Here is a 12,392-nt window from a genome sequence, read left to right on the forward strand (position 1 = left end):
TTTAATTTCAGTTTTTAAAATCTGTTAATAAAATGCTGGCGTCAGTAAAAGTGACCTGGAAGTTGTTGGATTGTTGCAAAAACCCAACTGGTTCACTGATGTCCTTTAGGGAAGGAAACCTGCTGTCTTTACCCGGTCTGGGCCTATACGTGACTCCAGTCCCTCACCAACGTGGTTAACCCTTAACTGCCCTCTGATACGGCCCAGCGAACCACTCAGTTGTACCACCACCTTCTAAGGGCAACCAGCGATGGGCAATAAAGTGCCGGCCTTGCCAGCGACGCCCACATCCCGAGAATGAAAAAAATAGCGAGGCCCTTTAATGTAAATTAACTCACCTGTGCGGTACTGAGGCACACACACACCAGCGAGGGTGTAGTTTCGATTCCTGGTTTGCGGACTCACGTGGGACGGAGCGCTACACCTGGCCTGCATTTCCCTGGGCTGGGGAGAGAAACCTTGCTTCCTGCCCACTCCCCCGTGGGCCCCAGTAAACCAGAGGGTGGATGCTGTGTAAGGACAGGATCGGCTCCCACCGCTGGATATACTGTTGACGTTAGTCGTCTAGACTTCTGAAGGTAGGCCACTCGGACCAGTCACCGGATCTCCACCATTAAACGAAGAACTATGTCCCATTCTAAGTCACTGTCATTGTTTGATTCCAATAAAATGCCATTAAAAGACTCTCGGGATCGCAAATTCACACACACACACACACACACCAATTGTAATTGTGTTTTAATTTTTTTCCCGGTATGTAGGCAGTTTTGGTGGCGGTGCGATACTGACCTTGAAAGGTGCTGGATTCGACCAACAGAAATCCCAAGTGTTTGTGTGTGACAGTGAATGCAGAGTGGAGCCATCAGCCTCCACCTCCAGCACGCTGCGCTGTCAAGCGCCACCGAATAACGGTAAGGGTCAGCCAGTAAGCCCACAGAGTACCGTTTACAGGGGCCCTGCTGCATTTGTGTGCTTATTTTGAAGTGAGGAGACAGGCCGCTAGAAACAGGCTTCAGCACTGGTGGCGGGTCGCTGCGTCTCGCTTCAGTGGGAGGCCTGGTTCCTTCAGCCCCTTTTAAGTCCCTCGCCCAATCTTCTGGTGCTGCAGCAGTGTCCCCGTGAGGGTCGCCAACTCTGGTTCGGCGTATTCCTGGCGGCTTCATCACATGACTGCCTGCCTCCAAATGCTCCGCCCTCCACACTTTCTGCCATTGCTTGTTGAACTTGCCGCTCCTCACGGTGCCCCGCCTTCCCACAGCCCGTTGGCTCTTCGCTACCCAATTGCTTGATTCTTGACTCTCAGTCAAACAGCCCTTGCCCCCACCCCACAAACTCCACTATTTTTATAACTACTAAATGAAAGTGCTCAAACAAAATGAAAAAAATTTAAAATATCTTTTAATGTTTTTCTCCTGGGATGCCCCGCAGCAGTGTCCTGGAGATTTAATCTTTCACTCCTGGGCAATCCGGGAGGGTTGGCAACCCCAGCCCCCACTGCAACCCCCCCGAGAGTCTCCTAGTCGGCACTGGTGGGCTCCCTCTGGATGACGAGAATAACATCCGGCAGCCTGCACTGCCTCTCGAATGAGTCCTGACCCAAGAGAATGGGTTGGGGCTGGGGGCAGTCATTGGGCGGGGGCGGTGGGGGGGGGGCAAGCGGAAGCCCATCCAGCTCAGAAACTCTGCCCCGAAGAGGAGAATCCAGGCCCAACTCTTAAGTATGGGATCGGCTTCCATACGTAGGCTGACGACCCAGTTTTATGTGTCCAACACCAGCCTCTGCTCCATGGCTGTTGTGCTGTCCAACTGCCTGTCCAGGATGAGCCAAAACTTTGTCCAAACAAACATCAGAAACACTGAAGCCAGCTGGTTCACATCTTCCCAGAAACTCCATGTCCTTGCCACAGCTTCCGTCTTCATAACCGGCTCCTCATTCAGGTTAAGGTTAAATTATGAGGACAGGTTGCATCAACTTGGCTTGAGTTTAGAAGGTTGAGAGATTATCTGATGATGAAAGGATTTGATAGGGTAAGATCGAGAGACGCTAATTCCTCTGGTGGGGGAGGGGGGGGGTCCATAACAAGGGGACATCCCAGCATTCAGAGCCAGGGTTCCAGTCTCCACTCACCGGGACTGTCTGGAGTGGGGTTTGAATCTTGCACCGTCTGACTCCAAGGCTGGGCATGCGACCGCTCGGCCTCACGTAACAAGTTGCGCTGCCACTTCTGCTTCAACGCTTAGCCAAGGCCACTTTACCTGGGAGCAAGAGTAGAAGTGTGAATGAAGAAGGAAGGACTTGTTGTATGAGCCTTATCCTGGTATCTGTATGGGAGACACGAGGATGCCCTGTTAATGGAAGCTATTGATGTTCAGGTAAGGCCAGCTACAATCCAAGAAAACTTTTACAGAATCTTCGTACCTATGAATAAATGGCATTCGTCACAACTCAACCCAACTACACCAGCGCCGCCAATATCATTTATTTCCTACATTACAATGGTGACTACACTTCAAAAAAGTACTTCGTTGGTTGTGAAAGGCACAATATAAATGCAAGTCCTCTCTGTTTTACACTGGTATTCGGTGAAGTATCGACCTCTTCCCTGCACAGCTGGGAAGAATGTGAGCAAATGCCATTTAGCCCCTCGAAGCCCATCCTTCTTATTAGTGATGGCGCAAACTTTATATTTTAGGCTTATATTCGCTAGAGTTTAGAAGAATGAGAGGGGATCTCATTGAAACTTATAAAATTCTAACAGGACTGGACAGACTAGATGCAGGAAGGATGTTCCTGATGACGGGGGAGTCCAGAACCAGGGGTCACAGTCTAAGGATAAGGGGTAAGCCATTTAGGACTGAGATGAGGAGGAATTTCTTCACCCAGAGAGTGATGAACCTGTGGAATTCTCTACCGCAGAAGACAGTTGAGGTCAATTCATTAAATATATTCAAGAAGGAGTTAGATATATTTCTTAAGGCTAAGGGGATCAAGGGGTATGGGGAGAAGGCAGGGACAGGGTACTGAGTTTGGATGATCAGCCATGATCTCATTAAATGGCGAAGCAGGCTCGAGGGGCTGAATGGCCTACTCCTGCTCCTATCTTCTGTGTTTCTATGTTTCTGTGACTGAGCTCTTCCTCTCCCGACACAAGCCTTCACATAACGGGAGCACACGTTCGAATTTGAGCCTCTCGATTTCCCATCCATTTTATGGCCTCTGGCCCCAAATACCCAACAAGTACTGCCATTTTAATGTGGAGATCGAAGGGCTACTTTTATTTTTTTTTAAAAGGTGCATTTTAAAAACTACCCGCAGTTACGTCCTCACGTAGGTGTGAATTTATCCTTTCAAACTTCCCTTGCCCAGGTGCCGAACCCCAGCAGATCTGTGACGTGTTTGTCGTAAATGGTAAAGATTCGAGCCAACTTGCCAACGGTTTCACCTACACCTCAGCCTTGACCCCTGTAATTACCGCCATTGACCCCAGCCGAGGAGGGACTGCAGGAGGCACCAAGCTGACCATCACAGGAGCAGGCTTCAGGTGAGTGAAGGCCCCAAGTTAAATCAAACGTCATATTCAGAGTAACTTTTATATTCTTAGAACTTAAGAACATAAGAAATAGGAGCAGGAGTCGGCCATTTGGCCCCTCGAGCCCATTCAATACCTTCTTCCTCATCACCACTTTCCTGCACTATCCCCATATCCGTTGATTCCCTTAATATCCAAAAATCTATCGATTTCTGTCTTGAATATACTCAACGACTGAGCCTCCACAGCCCTCTGGGGTAGAGAATTCCAAAGATTCACCACCCTCTGAGTGAAGAAATTTCTCCTCATCTCAGTCCTAAATGGCCGACCCCTTATTCTGAGATTGTGATCCCTGGTTCCAGACTCCCCAGCCAGGGGAAACATCCTCCCTGCATCTACCCTGTCAAGCCCTGTAAGAATTTTGTATGTTTAAATGAAATCCCCTCTCATTCTTCTAAACTCTAAGGAATATAGGCCTAGTCTACTCAATCTCTCCTCATAGGACAATCCCCCCATCCCAGGAACCAGTCTGGTGAACCTTCGTTGCACTCCCTCTATGGCAAGTATATCCTTCCTTAGGTAAGGAGACCAAAACTGCACATAGTACTCCAAGTGTGGTCTCACCAGGGCCCCATATAATTGCAGTAAGACGTCTTTACTCTTATACTCAAATCCTCTTGTAATAAAGGACAACATAACATTTACTTTCCTAATTGCTTGCTGTACCTGCATGTTAACTTTCAGTGATTCGTGTACAAGGACACCCAGGTCCCTCTGAACACCAACATTTCCCAATCTCTCACCATTTAATAAATACTCTGCTTTTCTATTTTTCCTACCAAAGTGGATAACTTCACATTTCTCCACATTATCTTCCATTTGCCATGTTCTTGCCCACTCACTTTGCTTGTCTATATCTCCTTGAAGCCTCTTTGCATCCTCCTCACAACTTACACTCCCACCCAGCTTTGTATCATCTGTTCTTCTAATATTTTCACACTCCATTTTTATTTGTTACAATCAGTTGAGTTGTTATTTTGTATTAAACGTTCGCAGCACAATTATTATTCTAATAAGTATATTTTAATGCAAAGTACACTAAAGCCAGTTTAAAATTATGATGCATATTTTACTAAATAGGCTTCTCATTTTTAACCTGTTCTTGCCAGTTGTCTCCTCTCCCCTCCTTCCAGAAACCGATGACTCCTTACTGAGGTGCGTTTCCACCTTGCTGCCTGGTACCTCAGTGTGAGTGTTGTCAGACTATCCATTCACATGTGGCATCGCAGCAAGCTCCTTGTTCAATAGGCTCCTTGCCATGGAGGGAGTGCAGCGAAGATTCACCAGACTGATACCTGGGATGGCAGGAATGACATATGAAGAGAGATTGGGTCGATTGGGCTTATACTCGCTGGAGTTTAGAAGAATGAGAGGGGATCTCATTGAAACTTATAAAATTCTAACAGGGCTAGACAGTCTAGATGCAGGAAGGATGTTCCCGAAGGTGGAGGAGTCCAGAACCAGAGGTCACAGTCTAAGGATAAGGGGTAAGCCATTTAGGACTGAGATGAGGAGGAATTTCTTCACCCAGAGAGTGGTGAACCTGTGGAATTCTCTATCACAGAAGGCAGTTGAGGCCAATTCATTAAATATATTCAAGACGGAGTTAGATATATTTCTTAAGGCTAAAGGGATCAAGGGATATGGGGAGAAAGCAGGGACAGGGTACTGAATTTGGATGATCAGCCATGATCTCATTAAATGGCGGAACAGGCTCGAGGGGCCGAATGGCCTACTCCTGCTCCTATCTTCTATGTTAATATCCCAGTTTGGCATGATGCGACGCTAGCAGGGCAGAGTTATACTGCCAGCTCTGCGTCACTCTCCAAACAATGGAACAAGAAAGTCCACCATCTGCCAGTTTAAGCTTCAATGGTGTTGAGAAGCCAATGGAAGGTTACAAATTAAGTTTACAAAGCTTTTCTATATACAGTATATGAGCAAATTAAGGCATGACGTGTGGTGAGTGTAGGGTGCTCACGAGGAACAGGTGACTTTGGACCTATGATGTCAGCCGTGGCTCTGAGTCAGGACATCGTGGGTTCAAGTCCTACTCCAGAGATTGTGCACAAAATCTAGGCTGACACTCCAGTGCAGTGCTGAGGGAGTGCTGCACTGTCGGAGGTGCCGTCTTTTGGATGAGATGTTAAACCGAGGCCCCGTCTGCTCTCTCAGGTGGACGTAAAAGATCCCATGGCACTATTTTGAAGAAGAGCAGGGGGAGTTCTCCTCGGTGTCCTGGGCCAATATTTATCCCTCAATCAACATCACTAAAACAGATTATCTGGCCATTTTCACGCTGCTGTTTGTGGGAGCTTGCTGTGCGCAAATTGGCTTCCATGCTTCCCAACAGTGACTACACTTCAAAAATACTTCACTGGCTGTAAAGCTCTTTGGGATGTCTGGTGGCCGTGAAAGGCCCTATATAAATAATGGTAGCATAGTGGTTATGTCACTGGACTAGTAATCCAGAGGCCAGGACTAATGATCCAGAGACATAAGTTCATAATCCCACCACGGCAGCTGTGGAACTTAAATTCAGTTAATTAAATAAATCTGGAATAAAAAGCTAGTATCAGTAATGGTGACCATGAAACTATCGGATTGTCGTAAAAACCCATCTGGTTCACTAATGTCCTTTAGGGAAGGAAATCTGCCGCCCTTGCCTGGTCTGGCCGATATGTGACTCCAGACCCACAGCAATGTGGTTGACTCTTAACTGCCCTCTGAAATGGCCCAGCAAGCCACTCAGTTGTAACTAACTGCTACAAAACACAATAATAAGAATAAAACCGGATGGACCATCGACCTCGGCACCGGCTACGGACACGGCAATGGCACTCCCAGCCGAGTCGACCCTGTAAAGTCCTCCTCATCAACATCTGGGGACTTGTGCCAATATTGGGAGAGCTGTCCCACAGACTAGCCAAGCAACAGCCTGACATAGTCATACTCACAGAATCATACCCTTCAGCCAATGTCCCAGACCCCTCCATCACCATCCCTGGGTATGTCCTGTCCCACCGGCAAGACAGACCCACCAGGGGCGGTGGCACAGTGGTATACAGTCAGGAAGGAGTGACCCTGGAAGTCCTCAATGTTGATTCCGGACCCCATGAAGTCTCACGGCTTCAGGTCAAGCATGGGCAAGGAAACCTCCTGCTGATTACCACCTACCGCCCTCCCTCAGCTGATGAATCAGTACTCCTCCATGTTGAACACAACTTGGAAGAAGCACTGAGAGTAGCATGGGCACAGAATGTACTCTGGGTTGGGGACTTCAATGTCCATCACCAAGAGTGGCTTGGCAGCACCACTAATGACTGAGCTGGCCGAGTCCTGAAGGACATAGCTGCCAGACTGGGCCTGCGACATGTGGTGAGAGAACCAACACGAGGAAAAAACCTACTTGACCTCGTCCTCACCAATCTACCTGTCGCAGATGCATCTGTCCATGACAGGATTGGTAGCAGTGACCACCGCACAGTCGCTGTGGAGACGAAGTCCCGTCTTCACACTGAGGACACCCTCCATCGTGTTGTGTGGCACTACCACCATACTAAATGGGATAGGGTGTGCGCAGACGCAAGTGTCGTCTGCATACTGTAATTCAATGACAGAGGATGGGATGACCTTGGATCTGGACTGGAGGCAACGGAGGTTGAACAGTTTCCCGTTTGTTCTGTAGATTAGCTCCACTCCAGCATGGAGCTTACTGAGGGTGAGATGGAGCATTGCAGCCAGGAAGATCGAGAAGAGCATTGGTGCGATGACACAGCCTTGCTTGACCCTGGTCCGTACATGAATTGGGTCTGTGGTGGAACCTTTGGTCAGGATCACGGCTTGCATATCGTCGTGAAGCAGACAAACTTTTGAGGGCAGCCGAATTTGAGGAGGACACTCCATAATCCCTCATGGTTGACAGTGTCGAAGGCCTTTGTGAGGTTAAAGAAGGCCATGTGCAGCAGTTGGCGCTGTTCCCTGCAATTCTCTTGTAGTTGACACGCGGTGATGATCATGTCCATTGTGCCCCTTAGTGGACGGAATCCGCATTGCGACTCTGGGAGGAGCTCTTCAGCCACTGGGAGAAGGCGATTGAGGAGGATTCTTGCGGTGACTTTCCCTGTGGCAGACAGCAGGGAGACTCCTCTGTAATTACCGCAATTGGACTTGTCACCTTTCTTGAAGATGGTCACGATTACGGCCCTTCAACCACCGTCTGCCCCACCTGTGACAGAGACTGTAGTTCCCGCATTGGTCTCATCAGTCACCTGAGAACTCATTTTTAGTGTGGAAGCAAGTCATCCTCGGTTCCGAGGGACTGTCTAATAATAAGAAGAAATGGGATAGATTCAGAACAGATCTAGCAGCTCAAAACTGGGCATCCATGAGGTGCTGTGGGCCATCGGCAACAGCAGAATTGTATTCCACCACAATCTGTAACCTCATGGCCCGGCATATCCCTCACTCTACCATTACCATCAAGCCAGGGGACCAACCCTGGTTCAATAAGGAGTGTAGAAGAGTGTGACAGAAGCAGCACCAGTCGTACCTAAAAATGAGATGCCAGCCTGGGGAAGTTGCAACACAGGACTACATGCATACTAAAAAGCTGAAGCAGCATGCTATAGACAGGGCTAAGCGATCCCACAATCAACGGATCAGATTAAAGCTCTACAGTCCTGCCACAACCAGTCGTGAATGGTGGTGGACCATTAAACAACTAACGGGAGGGGGATGCTCCAGGAATATCCCCATCCTCAATGATGGTGGAGCCCAGCACGTGCGTGCAAAGGACAAGGCTGAAACATTTGCAACCATTTTCAGCCAGAAGTGCCGAGTGGATGAAGCATATCGGCCTCCTTCTGAGGTCCCCACCATCACAGAAGCCAGTCTTCAGTCAATTCGATTCACTCCATGTGATATCAAGAAACGGCTGAGCGCACTGGATACAGCAAAGGCTATGGGCCCCGACTACATCCCAGCTGTCATGCTGAAGACTTGTGCTCCAGAACTAGCCGCGCCTCTAGCCATGCTGTTCCAGTGCAGCTACAACAATGGTATCTATCCAACAAACTGGAAAACTGCCCAGGTATGTCCTGTCCACAAAAAGCAGGACAAATCCAATCTGGTCAATTACCATCCCATCAGTCTTCTCTCAATCATCAGCATAGTGATGGAATGTGTCATCGACAGTGCTATCAAGCAGCACTTACTCACCAATAACCTGCTCACTGATGCCCAGTTTGGGTTCCGCCAGGACCACTCGGCTCCAGACCTCATTACAGCCTTGGTCCAAAAGTGGACAAAGGAGCTGAATTCCAGAGGTGAGGTGAGAGTGACTGCCCTTGACATCAAGGCAGCATTTGACCAAGTGCGGCATCAAGGAGCCCTAGTAAAACTGAAGTCAATGGGAATCGGGGGAAACTCTCCACTGGTTAGAGTCATACCTAGTACAAAGGAAGATGGTTGTGATGGTTGGAAGTCAATCATCACAGCCTCAGGACATCGCTGCAGGAGTTCCTCAGGGCAGTGTCCTAGGCCCAACCATTTTCAGCTGCTTCATCAATGACCTTCCCTCCAACATAAGGTCAGAAATGGGGATGTTCGCTGATGACTGCACTGTGTTCAGTGCCATTCACAACTCCTCAGATAATGAAGCAGTCCATGCCTGCATACAACACGACCTGGACGACATTCAGGCTTGGACTGATAAGTGGCAGGTAACATTCGCCACACAAGTGCCAGGCAGTGACTATCTCCAACAAGCGAGAGTCTAACTACCGCCCCTTGACATTCAACGGCATTACCATCACCGAATCCCCCACCATCAACATCCTGGGGGTCACCATTGACCAGAAACTTAACTGGACCAGCCACATAAATACTGTGGCAACAAGAGCAGGTCAGAGGCTAGGTATTCTGCGGCGAGTGTCTCGCCTCCTGCCTCCCCAAAGCCTTTCCACCATCTACAAGGCACAAGTAAGGAGTGTGATGGAATACTCTCCACTTGCCTGGATGAGTGCAGCTCCAAGAACACCCAAGAAGCTCGACACCCTCCAGGACAAAGCAGCCCGCTTGATTGGCACCCCATCTACCACTTTAGACATTCACTCCCTCCACCACCGGCGTACCGTGGCTGCAGTGTGTACCATCTACAAGATGCACTGCAGCAACTCACCAAGGCTTCTTCGGCAGCAGCTCCCCAAACCCGTGACCTCTTCCACCTAGAAGGACAAGGGCAGCAGGCGCATGGGAACACCGCCACCTCCAAGTTCCCCTCCAAGTCACACACCATCCTGACTTGGAAATATATCGGCCGATCCTTCATCGTCGCTGGGTCAAAATCCTGGAACTCTCTCCCTAACAGCACAGTGGGAGTACCCTCACCACACGGACTGCAGCGGTTCAAGAAGGCGGCTCACCACCACCTTCTCGAGGGCAATTAGGGATGGGCAATAAATGCTGGCCTTGCCAGCGACGCCCATATCCCACGAACAAATTTTTTTAAAAGTGTTTTCTTTTGGTTCCCAAAGCTCTCCACCACTGGAGATTTTCCTCACCTTATGTCTGGATCCATTGTAGACTAAACTATAGAGATCGAGTGCCATGATTAGTCAGCAACTCCATTATCGTTGTATTATGCAACTACCAGGATGGTAGAAGTTGAATGAGATGGATCTTGGTCTTTTTTCATCTTGTAATCCCTATGTTCCTATGTTTACACAGGTGGTTTGGACCCAAAGCAAAACCATTTCACATCAATGCAAATATATGCGGTACTCCTGGCTTATTAGTCCTTCTTTTTCTCTATGTGATCCAGACTGACTTACTGAATATGGTTGTTTAGCAGCATCCCACGAAATATTGGAAAAATCTTAAATGAAATTAAATTATATACATTCAAAAGTACATCTAAAATGGAACGATATTTCTTAATGAATAGAAACACAATGGAAAAGGATGGAGAACCGTTTTAACCTGTGTTTGTGTGCAATGTCAAGGACCTGATGTCAGCATAAGCCTAGTTCAGAAGTGTCACTCGCCAGTAATGTCTTATTCTCTAACAACGTCCTGTTTCCACTCTTAGTTCCAACATAAACGAGACTGTTGTCACCATAGCTGAGGCTCCCTGTGAGATCCAGTTTGTGAATGAAACCAACATTGTGTGTGTCACCAGTGCACAGTCTCCCTCCCAACAAACTAAAGTCAAAGTCAACGTAAAGGGAAATGGCATCGCCAAGCTGGTAAGAGAACTCGTGAGTCTTCCCAAGAGACCAAGGGCCTGAAATTTGGTGGGGGAAAGGGGTGGGGTTCTTGGTGCAAAGGTGGTTTAGTTCTGGTGCAGGAGATTGGAACTTGGGGCATCAGTTAGATACACGAGTGTAATACCCCTTCTAAAATACAGGCTCAATTCCGGTAGACTTGGCTGTTGGCAGAAGATGACCTCGCCCCCAGACTGGTGCACATATTAGGGGTTGCCAACCCTCCAGGGTTGTCCTGGAGTCTCCAGGAAGTAATGATTAATCTCCAGGACGCTGCTAGGAGCAACACCCGGGAGAACAATCACCGGGCCGTTAAAAATAATTGAGGTTTTTAAAAAAATATTTTTGTTTGTTTAGTTATTAAAAAATACTGGAGATGGGGGATAAAAAGGCTGTTTGCGCAGGCAGGGCGGTTAGAAGGTGGGAGGTCCTGTGATTAAACCTCCAGGACTGTGTCCAGCCAGAGTTGGTAACCCTACCTTTATGGAAATGAGATGGTGATGGTGAGGACCAAAGGAGCAGGCCCAGAGATTCCTCCATTTACACCGGAATTGCACCTGACTTAAGTTAAGCCTATCAAGAAGAGGGGGCAAAGTGACCTGCAGGACTTTTCAAAGTGGTTTTGAGTTCACTTTGAATGTCTACAAACTTGGGACAATCAGATTTGACTGAAGCGATTTAGAACAAAATCTGCGTATATTTTCGGGAAGAGCTAAAGACCGGTGACCAAGACTGTTGTAGATCGGAATATATCATTATCTACTCTTTATTTTGCCCTAGGAATATGCAGATTTCTACTACATTGATGTCTGGTCCTCCCGTTACACATGGGGAGGTGAGTCGCCACCTGAGAGAGGCTCACTTGTCGTTATCACCAAAGGGCAGACAATACTGCTGGATCAGAGCACCCCCATATTGAAGATGCTCCTCATTCAAGGTAATTGAACTAAAAGCCTCATTGACTGAAGAATCAGCCCAGGACACGAGTCCAATACCGAGGGAAAAAATGGGTTATACAGCGAGTTGGCTGAGGCCTCTTGCCTCTGTATCCTGAGTTCATAGTATGATACAGCACAGAAAGAGGCCATTCGGCCCACCGTCATAGTTCAGACCGGTTGGATTAAAGTCTCCACTGTCTTCTGGGTGCAAAGGTCCTTCATGAAAGGAGTGTTGGACAGTCCGAACCCAGTCCCCAAAACCCGCAGACACCCAGGACAAAGCTGCTGACAATTCAGCAACAATTGGAATCACAAGGCTGGCTTGGTATAGAGCAGAGATATTGGGGGAACAATTCGGTTGGTTAGCGCCTCCCGTTAGCGCCTCTGGGGGGCGCTAATGGGGCACTAGGAACTTGGCTCCCGAGCGCGGCGATTTTATCACCGCTCGCGAAATTGACCAGTCGTTTTGTGGCTGCGCTACACACTACCGCCACGATCCCTTGCACCCGCAGATCGTGACGTCAGTCAAGCGTGCAACGCCTCGGTAGCGCCCCAGACCGGATATTGAGTCATGCCCCCTGCCTTCGTGCCTGCCACTA

At 48.4% G+C, this 12,392-nt stretch overlaps 1 protein-coding gene across 1 annotated transcript in view; it reads left to right on the forward strand.

Moving 5' to 3' along the window:
* Positions 1-12,392, forward strand: part of pkhd1l1.1 (PKHD1 like 1, tandem duplicate 1) — a 248,397-nt gene that overhangs the window by 102,860 nt on the left and 133,145 nt on the right. Inside the window, exons 41-44 of the mRNA XM_085993995.1 lie at positions 766-911; positions 3,368-3,542; positions 10,681-10,837; positions 11,636-11,792. Of these exons, the coding sequence (XP_085850121.1) occupies positions 766-911; positions 3,368-3,542; positions 10,681-10,837; positions 11,636-11,792 (635 nt within the window). The remainder of the gene's footprint in view (positions 1-765; positions 912-3,367; positions 3,543-10,680; positions 10,838-11,635; positions 11,793-12,392) is intronic.

Source organism: Somniosus microcephalus, chromosome 7 (genome assembly GCF_052327205.1).
Source record: "Somniosus microcephalus isolate GS21.2 chromosome 7, FLI_Smic_1.0, whole genome shotgun sequence".
Lineage (NCBI taxonomy): Eukaryota > Metazoa > Chordata > Chondrichthyes > Squaliformes > Somniosidae > Somniosus > Somniosus microcephalus.